Below are 17,396 nucleotides of genomic sequence, written 5' to 3' on the forward strand. Positions count from 1 at the left end.
TGTTTTCCACTCGGTGTAGTTAAAGCAATTTTAAAAGATTATAGCGTCTGTATGACATTTTGATGACTACGACATATTTCCGTTAAATAATCAGGTCTGTGAATTATAAAAAGACGAAAAAAAATGAAATGATAAATTTTGCGGTATCATAAATATATATGTTTGTAGCGAAAAAACCTAGACCGAAGATTCTTTTTTTAAAAAAAAAATCTTAAAATCACAATCGCTAGTCCAAATTTGAATTTAGATTTCAATAAATACGTTTTTTAGGTGAAATGATCATTATATTTAAACAATATGATCTGTTCTGATTGTTTATTGGCAATTTTTCTTAATTATAAGCTCTTTCTTGGTTGGAATTCTAGTATTTTATTTGAAAATTGATAGAAATATTGTGTTTTGACAACTATATATAGTTAATATACGTCAGAACCGATTAGAACTAGTATCTATAGTAAATTAAGGAATTTTTTCAAAAGATTTTAACTAATTTCATGTTAACGCCGATGAGCGGAATCGATCAAAAAACTACAAAATGGTGTTCTTTAGGTTCACTATTACGGGTAGTAAAAAGTTTTGAAAATTATATATAAAAAAGAAAAGTTTCTTTAAATATTAAAAAAACCTGAATCAAAAAAAATTATGCCATCTGTTTGGACATAATACGCTGATAAAACCAAGCTAATTCCAAATAAAAGAATTCGAATAATTTGTAAATCGTCTTAACTACACCGAGTACTTGTATGTACGGTCTCATGTCAGTACTATTAAGGTGAAAAAAATTGCTCAAAGGTTCAAAACTGTTTCAAGACAGTCAAATTAAAAATAATGTGGAAAATGTCAATTTCAACTAAAATAATTGAATTTTGATAAAATTTTGACAACATGATTATGCGCAAAAAATTGTTTATAAAATAATGAAATGAGATGATGATAAAATATAAAAAGATCAGCAATAAAAAAAAAATTTTCATTTGCTAAAATCTTTTTGCTTTTTTTAAACTTTTTTCTAACTAAAATATTTGTTCTTTTAGTGGTTTTATTTAACATAAAGATAACACGATAAAGATCTCTCGAACAAGAAGCAGACAAACTTAAAGTGTAGAATACTTGGTTAAATTATGAGATTGGATTCTTTGTTAAAGGTACTACAAAATTTTCCATTGATTTTACGTATTGTTTGCTAACTGATCTTTACCAGCCTTATCCGTCCTACGATTTAAAAAGTGACATTTTTAAATACCTAGTATACTCTATGGTTATCATAAAAAAAACTGAAAGAAGCTGTATCTTATTATTTTTACAATTTTGTGGAACAAATGACTTGGTATTAAGTGAAAAATATAATAACAAAGGAAATGTCCTGCAACGTTATGAGTAACAAATTGAGAGAGGAGACGTATTTAAAAAAAAACTTTTGATCCAGCTGCTGTAAATGCCCGCAATACATCACATCGTACGCAGAATTATTTATTTAACTTTTCTGAACATGCTCTGTAAGAAGATATTGTAAAAGCTGTAAACAATGATGTTGAATTCTCGATCATAGTCGATAAAACAGTAGATATTTTAGAAACTGAACAGTTATTACTGAGAGTGCGGTTTGTTAATACGTCTAAAGAAATTCGTGAGGAAAATCTTAAATTTTTTACCGCTGAAAGATATTAACGTTCCTATGGTATTTGATTATATCATTAAAAATTGCAAAACATTTGGCCTTCTTCTTAATAATTTGCTCGGTAAATGTTATGATGGGTGTTCCACATTGGCTAGAAAAGAAAATGGTATTCAGGCAAAAATTCGAAGGATTTACCCCGAAGCCGTTTTTGTTCACTACGCTTCACATAAACTTGATCTCGTAGGTATTGATATAAAAAATGTTGCAGTGGTACAAAATTCTATGGACAGTATTAAAGCAATTATTGCTTTTTTTTTTATAAAAGCTCAAAACAGAGATCTTGTGTCACAAATATTCCTCTTCTATGGGGTACAAGATGGACAAGCAAGTATAAAAGCGTTTGAGTTTTTTGTTTAAAGGTATTTATTTTCATCTGGAAGAATTTTCATTGCGTACAAATGGAATTACACGACAAATGCACATCAGCTTTAATGTTTATCAAAGTCCAGCACCTACTATTTTGCATTACTCAGCCATACTTAAACAAGTTAGTTAGCCTCTTCAAACTGATTAAGTTAATCTTCCAGAATTCCAACTTCAAATTCAAAAAAAAACTTCAAAGTAGGTCCAGTAACTATTTCAGGGATGTTTTTGTGAAAAAAGTACATCTTGCGCAAAAGATAATATTCAACTCATAATTCTGAAAAAAAGCAACAAAGTAATCCGAGAAACATAAGTGTCGAGATTGTTCTTCAGACAAACGATTTACGTTCCATAACTAGTTTCTCTAAATGGCTCGTTGGAGAATCAATTTTGTGAATGTAAATTGTTTTGAAACCCACAGTGTACAATTTAACTTATTATTTCTACATCTGTCTAGATTATGCAAACTGAACCTAACATTTTAAAGACGATGTTTCTACGACTAATAGTGTATACAGAATAGATAATTTTGAAATTGAAGCCCTTAGTTGGTTTGATTTTGGAACGCTTGAGACCATAACAGTAACCAAGATTTATCAACTTATTACCATTTACAAAATTTTATCCGAGTATCAGGTACGCCATACTAGTGCTAACTTAACAGTAATTACATGCACGGTGAAGTGATTGTTTAGAACATTCACTTCACCAGGTTGTTTAGCTGAGTAAAAAAAAAAAGGTCAACGATCTCAAATGACCGTGTTTCAGGATTGTGCATGTTGAGCGTACACAGAGACACACTAAACTTCAACAAAAAGACTTTATAGATAAAACTGTTAGTATGTTTGGTATTGATACCAGACGACTTCAATTCTTATTAAAAAATAAATTTAGTAAGTTTTTTTGTGAGTACTACGATTACTATATACATTTTTTGTGCCATTTAGAATATTGATGCTATAGTACGTACTATAGAAGCAATTTTTTGGCACAATGAATGTATATAGTAAAAGCAGTTAAAAAACATTTATTTATATTATTTTATTATTATTATTCAGTGATCAAATAATCTATTTATAATTTGATGAAGAGGTGCTACACCAGGCCCCCCTATGCTGACGAACATGGAGATACAGAAGCTACAGACAAAGCAGCAATTGTATCTATAAAGTTACTTTCTTATGTTGTTTTTGAAAGCGTTGATGGATTGAGCGTTCACTGCTTCTTGCGAAAGCGCATTCCATGGGGCGACAATTCTATTTGAAAAAAAGTTATACCGCTCCTCGCAGTTTTTTACCATCTGACGTTCTAGTTTATGGTTATGGCCTCTTAGAATATACTTATCTTTACTTTTTGAAATTTTTTGCGGGACAACAAAACTAACAAGCTCGAGTTTACGAGTGATTTTGAATTGCTCGATAAGATCTGCTCTTTTGCGGCGTTCTTCAAGAGTTGTTAAACCGAGCCGTTGGAGTCGATCTTCATAGGTCATGTGTTTAATAGTCGATATTGTTTTTGTTGCTCGATGTTGGACTTGCTCGAGAATGGCAATGTCTGATTTTAAATGCGGTGACCAGGCTTGTACAGCAAACTCAAGATGGGGGCGAATGTAAGTGAGATACAGAGTGCGCCATAAATAAAAACTGCAACTGCGAAATGTTTTTTTGAATCGCCCTAGCACTCTATTCGCTACTGATACGGCTGACTCTATTTGCGGTCTAACGTTAAGGTCATTCGAGACCATCACACCAAGGTCTCTTTCGACTTTGGTTTCTTCGAGAGGACGACGGGTGCCGTCGACGTTTGACATTGAATATTTGTACGTTGACTTGTTACATCCGCGCCCAACATGCATTACTTTGCATTTCTCAACGTTGAAATGCAAGAGCCAAATATGTGACCATTTCACTGCTCTGTCAACGTCATCTTGGAGAGTGATGTTGTCCGACTCCTTTTTAATTATCCCTATTATTTTGCTGTCGTCGGCAAACAGTTTCATATGATGAGTAATACTGTCTGGCAGGTCGTTTACAAAGATTACGAATAACAATGGGCCCAAGACTGAGCCTTGAGGCACTCCACTAGTGACTGCTTTCCATTCAGAAGTAATGCTGTTTATAACCACTCGTTGACATCGATTGCTTAGCCAAGCTGCGATCCAGTTAAGAAGAGCGCCTTGTCCAAATTGGACGGTAACATTGACACATCTTTAGAAATTTTTTTCAGCTGTGACAAACTAAATTTGATATGCAATAATTCTATGTGTTTACCAATGGTATTGCTGCTATAAACTGATGTGAAAAAAAAAACACTGTTAAGAATAATAGCAATGATCTACAAAAGGCTAAATAAGATGTTAAGAACGGAAAATCGGTGTATGCAGCTGCAAAAAAAAAAAAAAAATATTCTGTATGAAACTTTGAGACGATAATGTGTGAATTCTCCAACCCATCAAGGCGCTGACAGAGGAACAGTATTAACAAGAGAAGGAGAGGAACAAGTAGCAAATTGTGGGTATCCACTAGACAGAAGAGATTTGCAATATATGGTGCACAGTTATGTACAGTCAGGGGGTAGGAAGACCCCATTTAAAAATGACACAACCGTTTATGACTTCATAATAAATAAAGAAAATGGAAAGAAGAACTTGCGAGGCGAAAGCCTGCTTTACTGATTAAAGCAAGGGCCAAATGGCTATCTAGATATGAGGTGGATGAATTTTTTAAAATTTATCAAACTGTTCTGGATAAAAACAGTTTAAACGATCACCCACAAAGAAAGCGTCCTTTTTGTAGCAAATGACAGTGAACGCTACCCACCTTGTGTTATTTATATAGAAAAAGGAGTTACAATTTACTCGGGTAAAAGAAAGACCGCCAGGTACGCTGTATGGAGTTACAGAATCCGGTTAAATACAAAATTATATTTTTGAAAAATGGTCAAATGCATTTGTTTAGAAAATAAAATACTTTGGAAAGCAGGTTTTAGTGTTATAATAAAGGAAATGTCCGCACAGCGATGGATAATGGCATTATATTTTTATGTTTACCGCCTCATATGCCACATGCTTTTCAACCATTAGATGTTGGTGTATTTGCTCCTATAAAAATTGACTAGAAAAATATATTGAAGACATGGCACCGTGAGTCACGTCGTAAAATTGTAGATAAAGCTATTTTTATAAGTCTTTTAAAGAAACTCATTCAAATCTAATCACATAATAGGCGGTTTTAAAGAATCTGGTATTTACCCTTTGAACACAACCATTCTGGAAAGCAAAACAGTTTCAATCCAATCCAACAATTTAACCCAAACAGATCCTAAACTTGAAATTTCTTAAGCTCAGTAAACTAATCAATTGAACAATATTGGAAGTGTCATGAAACCCCCTAGCAGTTCAGATTGTTTAAATTCACCAGGCCCATCAACTAGGATATCACCAATGAGAAAGCTAAGGGATGCAATTATAACCACATTATCATCTGATCAGCCTGAAAATGTTCCTGCAACCGTGAAAAATTCTAAGACAAAGAGACGAAGGGTACAAGGGAGTTGTGGAGAAGTTCTTACAACTGATGAAGTACTGAGAAGAAGAGGTAAAAAGAAATGAGAAAAAGAAATAGCAAAACTAATAAAATATTATTAATAAGCTTTTTTTTTTAATAAATACTTTAATATTAATATATAATATTAATATTAAAGTATTAAAACTAATTAAAAACTAGATAAATACTTAAGGCAAATACTATAAGACTAAAAATACTACATACAGTTTTAAATCTTAGCATTAAACAGGAGAAAAATTTGACAAAAAAAAGATCTAAGAAAAGTTCTTGTTCCTGATTTTAATGGAATCTTTTAAAAAAATTTTAATGTTTGATAATATTATAAGACAAAAATTCATTATAACTTTTTAATTGCATTTACTATTTTATTTCTACTATGCCTAGAATCAGTTCAAATTTGGTAAATTGGGTATAACAGCTGTTAAAAGCATGTTTTACTTAAAAAAACATTAACTCTACCCTAATTACCCCATCCATGCGGTAATTTGAGTATATTATAGCTAACCTTCTTTTTTGAGGTTTTTTTTACTTTTAAGCTTATGACCACTTAAATAATCTTATACAAAACTATTCTAGGTCACAATGCCAAGACGGAAACATATAGATTCCATTTTTTTCAAAGGAAATTAAATAGCATAACTTAAAAGTTGCAAATAGGTACTTTTTATACCCAAATCACCCTAACGAAATTTTATATAAAATAGCCCATTACTTAAAAAGTGTATTTTCAAGAACTGAATTAGACATTGATGTGAATTTTTCAAAACATGCTTTTCTCATATATATGTACGAAATCAAAAAGTTTCAGCAAAATGTAAAATGGTCCATAAGTAACATAATCATTTATTCTATAGCATGAAATGACCTATATTAAAAAAATTTATTTTCTCAAAACTGATTTAAAAAAATCTTTACAAAAACTTTAAAGAAAGGGAGGATGTGTTCGATAGTCCAAATACGACTTTAGTTCAGCGCTATGTCTAACTCGATCAATCACCTCTGTTAACAAAGGATGATCATTTAACACTGATTTGCCAACCATTCCGATTATATGGAAGAAAACCAAATCTCCAACAGTAATCTTAAGCAATAATAATTAAATTAAGTAACGTTTAATAAACATAAAACATAAAAGTATTACACAAAATCGTGACTTTGAGTGACGATCATATAAAACGAAGACAATGAAAATTTAAAAAAATTGATTTATAGTTGGTTTTAAGACAAACATTTAAATACTTTGGGTAGCAACATTTAATATTTTAATTTTTTTTTAACACGGAGCAAGTTATTTTAAATACTTTTGTAAAATTTGGAACATTTTTTTAATTCACTTTAATTTTAAAACTCTAAATCTATCTCTTTGTTTAGATCTTTGTAATTAAAGATCTTTTAATATTAATATTTAAATTTTTTGAACTTCGAACTTAAATTATTATTTATGAAAGTTTATCAATTTCAAATTGCCATTATCAATGAATTGGCTAAATGTTCAATGCATCGGTAAGCCGATGTTATTGATGTACCCCAAAGTTATTGTATATATACCCTATACCCTAGTAATTAATGCACCCCTAAAAATGACAGCTAAAAATCTCACAGAATCACCAACAAAATAACCATGACCATCATGATTACGCTTTAGCAAGCTCTCAACAAACGTTAACTTTAATTTAGTGGCATCTGTTAAACCGATTTCTGCATAAGCTGCATTCTAAAAATTAAATCATCAAAGGTTCTAATATCACCATAAAAATGATTGAGTTATAAAAGATAACATTTTTTTAACCTTTTGTTCATTGTCTAATGCTTCATTTCTATAAACTTCATAGTACTCTTTAGATAAATCATTCATAGTCTCACATACTTGATTAATGATCAATCTATCAGAAGCGTTAGCTCCATAAAGACCAAATGTTTCAGGCAAGTATTTATTTATAGCTGCAGACTGACAAACAGCATGCCCATCTATTTCTAATGTCGGCATTAGCTCCAGAGGAAACCTCGAGTCTACAGTTAGAGAATAAATAAAATTAAGGAACATATTATTTCTTTACAAAAATAAGAAAGCTAAACTTACGATCGCTTTTGAGTGATGGCCAGTCTTGATGGTTAATTTGATTATCTGTGAACTCTACACCTTTACAATGAAACAAAAGTCTAGCTACCTCAGCTTTACCTTGCACATTGAAATAATTTAATACGTATTTGGGAGACATTTTAGCCTTCTTCCTTGTTTACTTTCTTAAAAATATTGTAGATATCAAAAATGATCATAACAATTAAAGAAATTGTAATATTAGTAGAAATAGTAGTAGTAGTAGTAGTAGTAGTAGTAGTAGTAGTAGTAGTAGTAGCAGTAGTAGTAGTAGTAGTAGTAGTAGTAGTAGTAGTAGTAGTAGTAGTAGTAGTAGTAGTAGTAGTAGTAGTAGTAGTAGTAGTAGTAGTAGTAGTAGTAGTAGTAGTAGTAGTAGTAGTAGTAGTAGTAGTAGTAGTAGTAGTAGTAGTAGTAGTAGTAGTAGTAAGAGTAGTAGTAGTAGTAATAAAAATAATAATAATAACAAAATTAATAATAGTAACAATACCAATAATAATAGCAATAGTAATATAATGGTAATACAATAGGAACAACAACAACAATAATCAGAATAATACCAATAGTAAACATCAAAATTTAAAACAACAAACAAGTTTAAATTTTAAAGTAAAAAGAAGATTGTGACTAGAACGAGTTTAGAGAAATAAGAAGGAAAGGCCAATATAGATACATAATTGCCTCAAAAAACAGAAAAAACAACAACAAATTAAAAGTTATATGATTACTGGAAACTTTTACTACAGTAACATTTTTTACTAAGAAATGCACAAGATAAAAAGTACAAGTAAAACAAAAAGTAAAAGATCAAAATATATTGTTCTGCATACAGGATAGAGTAAGATCACAACAAAAACCTTTTCTATTATTTTTGTTGAATGAATTATTTAATTTTGTTAATTTCCATGATTTAATGGATTGAAATTATTTCTATACTTGAGCGTTTGTTTCAAAGATATCACAAGGTTGCTGCTTTACTGATAAATTTATTAATAATTGTAATGATAAATGATATTGTTAATTTAATTTTCTTAATAATTAGTAATATATAAAGCTTTGATGCTTAAATTATTGGTTTTTTAGGTTAAATGTCCCAAACAAAGGTATAGGAATATTAAATCTTTTAAATAATTTTGAAAGGATTTTGCTTTTCAAACACAAATTAGAATTGAAAGTTAAAAATTTTATATTTTTATATTGATTTGGTCCGTCCTTAAAACAGCACCTCCCTTATGCCAAATGATCAGAGGCGGATTTACAAATTTGCCGCCTATAGGCTATGGAAAATTTGCCACCCCTACATGCAAAAAAAGAAATACGTGCTGATTGTTAACTCTGTATTTTTATTGAAAAATTATAATATAATGATTATTAGACATAAAATAAATAAACAGAATAATTATCCTTTTAAAAAAAATAACAACAGAAAAAATTCAAAGACTTGGTAAAAATCACAATTTATCGAAAATATGAACTAAAAGATAATCAAAACAACTTTCAAACTAAAATTTATCCCAATAAATAACTAAGAGTATTTACAAAGCATGAAAGTAACACCTTGATTTCGTTTCGTTTCGAAAGACACCTTGATTTCGTTTCTGCAAAAGATTGAATAATATTATCATAGGATATTGATTCACTAATATCAGATTCAAATTTGTGAAAAAAATTTGCAGCCCTAGGCTCTAGCCTATCAAACCTATAGGTAAATCTGACCCTGCCAATGATGTAAAGATATCACCTGAATTTTGAACTTTGTTATTTTTTGTTGAACCAATTTAAGATTGCATTAGAAGCCATTATTATATCAAGCAAAAAACTTTCAGTGATCATTTTCAAAAGAAAGGAGATCAGCAATTTTAAGGTAAAATTTTAGATAAAGTTAAAGTTAAAAAGAACTTTAGTTGTGTTGCCCTCAGCATACCTGAACATCTGAATTCCGAAGTAATATAAGCTGTTGCCCATTTTGAATGTCAGTTTGACAGAATGACATTCAAAGGAAACAACAAAACTTAAATTGGCACTTGTAATAAAATGGTATTATATAACAAATTGCATCAAAGTAAAGGACTCTAACTCGATCTCGAAGTTTTGAAAAAATACACAAAAAACTAGTATTCGCCATCTTTTTTTTGCAAGATAAGATTTACTGTCAAGTTTTAGTTTTTATAATTTTAATAGCCTTTAATCTCGCCTTTAAAAAAAGGTGGAATTTATCAGCCTAAATGTTTTTAATTTCGCTTTTGTAATAAAATGCAATTTAAAAGTAAGAAATATAACTGCAAAATCATTGTAATTAATAATAGAATAAGGAAGATAATAATAAAGAAAGAAATTTGTTGTTAAAATGTTCAACTAAAAATTGAATTTTAAAAATTTTATTGAGTGGTTGTTGATTTGGCACATGGATTTCTGTAAAATGAAGAAGTTTAAGCAAAAGTTGAAACCGGTCACGATTGAAGTGGGTAACAAGCCAGGGAGTAGATGCACAAGGATGACTTATATCCCAGTACAGTTTAAAGTTAGCTTTTTTGATGAGACCCATGTTAATTACGGCTCCAAGAAAAGCTCTTATCTCTAAAAGATTGGTCTTTCCCTGTTTAATCCATCCATGACCTCTTGATGTTGGATGGAATCTCAAATGTTGTTGATTATTTTAAATCCATGTATCAGCATAATTATTAGTAAAATTTACTATATTTTGCAAAAATTCATAAGTAAAAAACAAGTCAAGATATTCAATAGGCTTAGACTTAGGTGAAATTGAGTGCTTGGGTCCTGATTTACCAGTAAAGTGAACAACATCACGACCATGGTCATCTCCAAGAACAAATACCCAATCATCTAAAACATTACCATCAACATCATCTACATCAAGATCGCCATCAGAACTGAAGTCTACATTAAAATTAAAATTATCATACTAGTTGATGTATTTGTATTAAATAATATTGTAGACAATTTTTAAATTAAAGTTATCGCACCTTCATCAAACAAACTGTCATCGCTGGAACTTTAACTTGAATTGCAATACAATATTTATTGTTATTGTATTACAGAATTACAATACTTGTAAATCACAAGTATTGTTATTGTTTCTAAATTAAGTTAATTCAATAACAATAATTATTGTTACTGTTATTGTCTTCATTACAAATACAATAGTCCTAACGAACCTTGTAATACTGTAATACAGCATAAACTAGAAAAAAAATAATAATAATTTTAATACTAGTATTGAAATTATTATTATTTTTTTCTAGTTTATGCTGTAGCTGGTAGAATCAACAGCAAGTGTGAATTGCACACTTTGACAGCCTTATCAAATATCAATAAAAGTTTCATAAATATGTGCAGTTTGTCACTTATGTATCGTATCATAACTTTTTTTAAACTCCTTCAAGGTTTTTGCGTTGACAGCTCCGATGCATCTTGTAGACCAATAAATATTGGTCCTGGTTTTAATGAACTGCTTGACTTCAGTTTTTTTAATAAAAACCGGCATAACTGTAGAACCAATATCTTCTATAATTTGGTTTACTTTATCTTTGTCTTCTGTGGATTTTTCTTTTAAGTTTGATTTCCGGCAATCCTAATATAACAACATTTTTAAACCTCCTTTTCTTCTCTTTCTGTACATTCATTGTAGCATTTATAACCTTTTGTTGTTTCATTGGCGCTTTATTTCTTGACACGACTGATGCCCAGTTATGAATTTCTGGAACACCCTTAGATATAGTTTGTTGACCTCCAATTTTTAGTTATAAATTATTTATTTCGAAATCTTGAATTTCCATTTTTTTTTTGTTGCGTTTCAATTAATTTTCTGAGATTTTTAATTTCCGCCAAAAATTCTTCTTTAACCGTCTCTAGCTGACCTTTTTGAATATTTGTCATTATTTAATTTATCCCTTAGGATTTGATGCGGTTTTATTATGATAGTGTTTGATACGGTTGAATACAGACATAAATTTAAATAACTTCAATTAAGAAAAAAAATACGAAAACTTCCAACAAGTATGTAAACATTATTATCAAAGTTAAATCTTATATAAAAGTGTTACAATTCAAAATCATTTACCTCGAACTGATGTTATGATTTCATCTTTTGTGAAATAAAATAAAAAATTTGGTCTTGTTATTTAGAGAGTGAATAATAATACAAGACCAAAATCGGCAATCTTGAAAAGTCTTGTCAAGTCATGGTAATCTTGAAATGATTACAATGTAACAAGACTGCAAAATTAAGTTTTGTTAGGTCTTGAAATGTTTCAAGACCGTGTAGGTTTAATCGTGGTATTGGTATAAAATTATTTTAATACGCAGACCCATCGTTTTTTTAAAGTCATTAGTTATAAATATAACTAATGACTTTAAAAAAACGATGTTTGCACAAGAACATTATAATGTGTAATGACAATAAAAACCAGGTTATTTAATAAACGAAATAGTTTTACAAACTCAACTAAAGTACAGTAGTCTCTCGCTTAATTGCGCAAATTGAAACAGGCACTGCAGTGCGCAATTAACTAGCAGTGCGCAAATAAGAAAAAGATAAGAAAAAATTTAGCAAACTAAATTACTAACTATATAAACAAATCTTTATTAAGAAATATATTATGCATGACGGAAAAAGTCATGAATTGAAGGCTGATATGCATTCTGCAGCTTTTCTCGTTTAATTTTCATAATTACTGACCGTATGTTTAATGATAGTTGTTCGTAGCTATTCATTAATTTATCGTTGTCGTCTTTTAAAATTGCTTTAGCTTTTTGACATTTTAATTGCTTGCCAATATCGATCAGAGATAAATGTATAAATTCAATACCTAAGAAGTCTGTACCATCGTCTATCTCATCATTATTAGCTTCTTCTTCATCAGAATTGTTATTTTTTCTAGCTTCTTCTGTCAGTAGTAAACTTCTTTTTTCTATTTGATCTCGATTATTCCGGAGAGATCGATCTGAATTTTCTGTTACATTATATACTCTTGCAATCGCTCGTTTGCTTGACGCATCACTTTTTTTAAGTTTAGCTATAATTTCGACTCGTTGATCTTCTGATAATCTTTTCCTTTGCCTTTCGCCATAAGAAGTAAGGATAAAAAAAGTTGGAATAAGAGAACTGTGAAATATAAAATGAAGTTTTTTTCTTAAAGTTTTTTCAATGAGTGATAAATCGTTAAAATTATCTTTTTAAAACAAGGTTTATCATTTTACTTCGATTCGAATTCGAATTATTTATTTACATTCTGATAAAATCATTATCTCAAAATATTTATGATAAAAACTAGTTTTTAACTTAACACAGGAAAATAGTTACGTTTTCTGATCTAATTACACTTTCAACAAAAAACTCAGTAAAAAATTGAAACACAAATATTTTGGGCCTAAACGCGCAATTAACTGGGATGCGCAACTAATTGGGTGCGCAATTAAGCGAGAGACTACTGTAATTTGGTTGCGTTAAAATAGATGGCGAATATTAGCGTTTTTTGTTCATTTTTTCAAAACGTCGAAATCGAGTTAGAGCCTTTTTCTTTGATGAAATTTGTTATTAAATATCTTTTTTTTTTGTTTTTAACGACGATCTTTCAGAATCTGCAATTATAATCTGTAAATTTGCAGGTGGTGCGAAAGTGTATTAACAAAAGTGTATTATAAGTGTATTATAATATAAAAGTTTAGATTTGATATATTACATATGAATTTTATGTAATATATGACATATAAACGTTGTATTAAAAGTATTAGATTTGGTATAAATAACAAACTTTTTCGTACTTTTTTCTTTATATATATATATATATATATATATATATATATATATATATATATATATATATATATATATATATATATATATATATATATATATATATATATATATATATATATATATATATATATATCCTGGCTTTCCGGACCCATAAAATACTGGTCTTCGGGATTGTCTGTAAATTACATAATGCGAAATTAAAATTATAGACTAAAAACAAAGGATTAAAAGTTTTCCCTCGCGGAGTCTTTAAGGTGGTACTAGCCCATAAAAATTAAAACAGTCAATTTATTTAATTTTGATGCAATTTTTTTTTAAACATGTGCATTAAAAAATTATTTAGAGTAAATATAATAAAAAGTATTAGTATGCTAATGTCAATATCTAAGTAGTGCTGCTAATGTCAATATCTCGACAACAGCTAACTATAAAAGTCTCTTTTTGGTCAAATCCCTTCACAGTAACCTGACGAACAATCTGTGAAAATTTTAGCCATAATCTCCAAGTAGTTCAAAAAAGAAATAAAACAACTTTAACAATATATATCTTTAAAAATTTCCAGACACATAGAAGTCATCCTAGCTAAATCCTTTTTTTATACCTCTCAATTTTTTCCTTCTTGATTTTGTCACTTCTTTTTCCTTCCTTTCCATATAAATGACGCGATTTTTGTCTTTTTTAATTGCACCGAGAAGGAAATATTTTCCACAATGAAATCCAAGTTGCTTAAATGTTTCTTTATGGGAAACGTAACCTCCATTAAAAAATATAACTGCAGAGAAAACAGCTAACTCTAAAACATTTTTTGAAACAAAATGTGTTTTGGGGCATTTTTCCCAGATTATTTGATTAAAAGACTCATTCGGATTTTGGGTATAGCTGTGTAAACATTTTGACAAAAGATTGTCCGAACTAAGTTCCATAAATATTGGGTGTAATAGGTCTTTTATAGCAACTGGTAAGTTTAACTTGTTTTTATAAGTGCATTGTCCTGTAATCTTATCCCTTTGTCATTTGCACCAGTTAGTTTTGGTTCTGGGACAAAATTGATGACGCGTAGCTGCATCACCTTCGCAGCAGTGCCATAAAACTGCAAGTACAGCTTTTTTCATAGGGTAGAGTTTATTATTCTGATGAATAGCCATACCTAGGTAATTCTGCATTAAGTTAATACTTGCATCAGTTAGTCTTCCTTTACCTGAGAGAGTTTTACTGTCATTCAACTTTTCTTTTTTTTTTTTATTGCATGTAAATTCCGAAGTCTTGTTCCAAGTCTCTTTTGAACATGACCGAGACACTCTAGTTTTTCTGGTATCAACTTTTCTCCATAAGGTCTTGCTTCCCTTACTTTGCTGTATGCTTTAGTGTCCCCATCTCCTATGTAATGACTGTACCTTAAGTTAAACTTACTTAATGAAGAACAATAAATTGAAATAGCACCAGGTGATTCGTGATGATCAATTGCACATATAAGTCTTGTTTTCCATAGTTCATAACCAGCTGATCCTTTTTTTTTTGACCAAATCTCACAAGATTTACAAAATTTTGACATAGTGTAATAGTCTAAGACCTTTTTATTATCCTTTGAAATTGCAGATACCACGCCATTCAGGGATGAATAACCCCTTCTTTGCCATGTTCCATCAATATAAATATGACAGTCAACAATATCATTGCTACACGCATTGATGTTAATCATTTGACGCACTTCATGAGCAGCTTTTTGGGTACTTTTTTCTGCAGATTTTTCATATGCACAATAAAGAGTCTTATTAATTTTTTTTTTAAGTAGTAAATGCTATAGAAAATGGCATATTCATCATTGTTGTAAATGTTTCAATTCCAGCATGACCTTTGCCTATCTCGCGAAAAGCCATAACTGTGCGATTAAATTCATGTGCTTTTTTTACAGTTTTACTTTTTTGTAAAGGTATATATTGAGGAGAAGTATAAGAAAATCTGCATGCTGAACAAACACTACATTTTATACATAATTTAAGTGAAAACCCTTTGTGTTCATTTTTATTATGTGTAAGCTTAACAGGTGAGTAGGGTTGCCAGATGTCCTGATTTTACGAAGGAGAATTCTGCGCCAAATATGTAAAAATATTTTTTTTACTTAGTTCTCCTTCGTAAAATCGGGACATCTGGCAACCCTACAGGTGAGCTACACTCAGAACAGCGTGAGAACTCCTCAAATAAATCTTTCATAATGCAAAAATGTATAAATATAAAAAAAATTAAGGTCGTTAGATGTCTGTTTGTTTTTAGCTGAACTGCCAATACAATTAACTGCTTTGTTTAACTTTTTAGCACTTGTACTATTAGTACTACTAAACATATTTGAATAAGAAGCACTTTCAGGTGAAATGTTTTGTTGATCAGACATTTTATGTTGATTTCCATGCAAAATAGTTTCTTTTTATTCTTTTGCTATTTTTTTTATTTCCCATCTAAGAATAAAGCAGTAAAATGTGAAAAATAAATGCAATAAATTCAATAAAATAATCATAACAAGCTGTTATTGATACACTGTTATAAATTCACTTCCTTCTCACTATACAATTCAATTTAATATTATTAATGGAATTAACGTATTTGCTAAGTTGATATAAAGCAAAGGAGATATATATGAAATGTAAAATAATTATAGAAATTAATCGTTTGATGAAATTTATGGAAAGTTAGCCCAAAAGTAAGCATTGTTTATTATTGCTATGCGGTTGCTAAGGGCTTCTTTTTGAGATCATATTACCAAATTAACATTTTCTGTCACTAAATTACTTAAAAACATAGTAAAACTATACATTTTTGAAATCTACAATGATTCTATTTTTCAAATTTAGAAAAAAAAAAAAAAAATCTGAAAATTTTGAAATTTGTCGAGCTAGTACCACCTTAATTCAACCCTGTAAATAAATAACGTTTGAAGTTCAGGTAAAATCGCCGCGCAAAAGAGCAAAATGATCTCCAACTATAATGATCTCCTAAATATAAGTATATTTATAAATAAGTTTGGCGTTGCGAAATTTATGGACGATCCCTTTACCAAATCTACCATTTCTATACTTATTTATTCCACACCGATCATTTCTATAACTATTATTTGTGCAAAAACAAAAGCTGAATAAGGGTGCAATTAACATGTGCACCCTTATTCAGCTTTTGTTTTTCTCTTAAGTGCATATCATTGATAGCTCAGTGGTTGAGTGCGCTGTCATCAGTGTCGTTTTGGAGGATTAAAGACAAATACAGCAAGATTGAAATTTTTCAATCTTGCTGTATTTATAGCAAAGTTTCTAGAAAAATTTTATAAAAGCATATATCTATGATAAATATAGCAATATTTATCACAAAAAAATATTAATATACCAAAAAAGATTTTTAATTGTTAAAATTTTATATTTAAAAAAGAAGGAGGTCTTTAGTTCTTTTAGGTGGCGATTTTCATTTTTTATTTAACAAAATTTTGATCTTTTTTGTTTTGTCAGTAGTGAAGTTTAGCGTTGCGTAATTTATGGACGATCCCTTATTTAATAGTTAAGATTAGGGATCAGCCAAAAGGTATATAAAGCCAAAAAAATAATGGAATATAATACTATTTTGATGGTTATCTAAATTCTGTCGTTATTGCGCACTCGGTTTAGAATGTTTAACGGGGGCGTGGTAAAATAGCTGTAAAACCAAAATTTCCTTATTGCATCAATAATAAATAACTTTAACTTTTTATTATTTTTAAAAGTAATTAGTTCAACAAAATGGTATAATTTAAGGATAAAATTAGAATTTTCAGTTATGTTGTTATATGAAGTATACTTTTTAAACCCCCTTACTATTTTAAAAAGTTAAGGTCGCCCCGTGGCAAGTTCAAATCAACAGATTGCTTAACAGTAGTCTCTCGCTAATAAGTTGCGC

General features: G+C 29.7%; 1 protein-coding gene across 1 annotated transcript; it reads right to left on the reverse strand.

Moving 5' to 3' along the window:
• Positions 1 to 6,517: 6,517 nt before the first annotated feature.
• On the reverse strand, positions 6,518 to 7,870 carry LOC100210824 (S-crystallin 4). Its single transcript, XM_065806377.1, has 4 exons — positions 7,688 to 7,870; positions 7,397 to 7,617; positions 7,208 to 7,321; positions 6,518 to 6,688 (listed from the first exon to the last, which is right to left on the reverse strand). Exons 1-4 carry the CDS (start codon positions 7,824 to 7,826, stop codon positions 6,530 to 6,532), a joined length of 633 nt encoding a protein of 210 aa, XP_065662449.1. The 5' UTR covers positions 7,827 to 7,870; the 3' UTR covers positions 6,518 to 6,529.
• Between the last annotated feature and the right edge of the window lie 9,526 nt (positions 7,871 to 17,396).

The sequence above is a fragment of the Hydra vulgaris genome, chromosome 09 (assembly GCF_038396675.1).
Source record: "Hydra vulgaris chromosome 09, alternate assembly HydraT2T_AEP".
NCBI lineage: Eukaryota > Metazoa > Cnidaria > Hydrozoa > Anthoathecata > Hydridae > Hydra > Hydra vulgaris.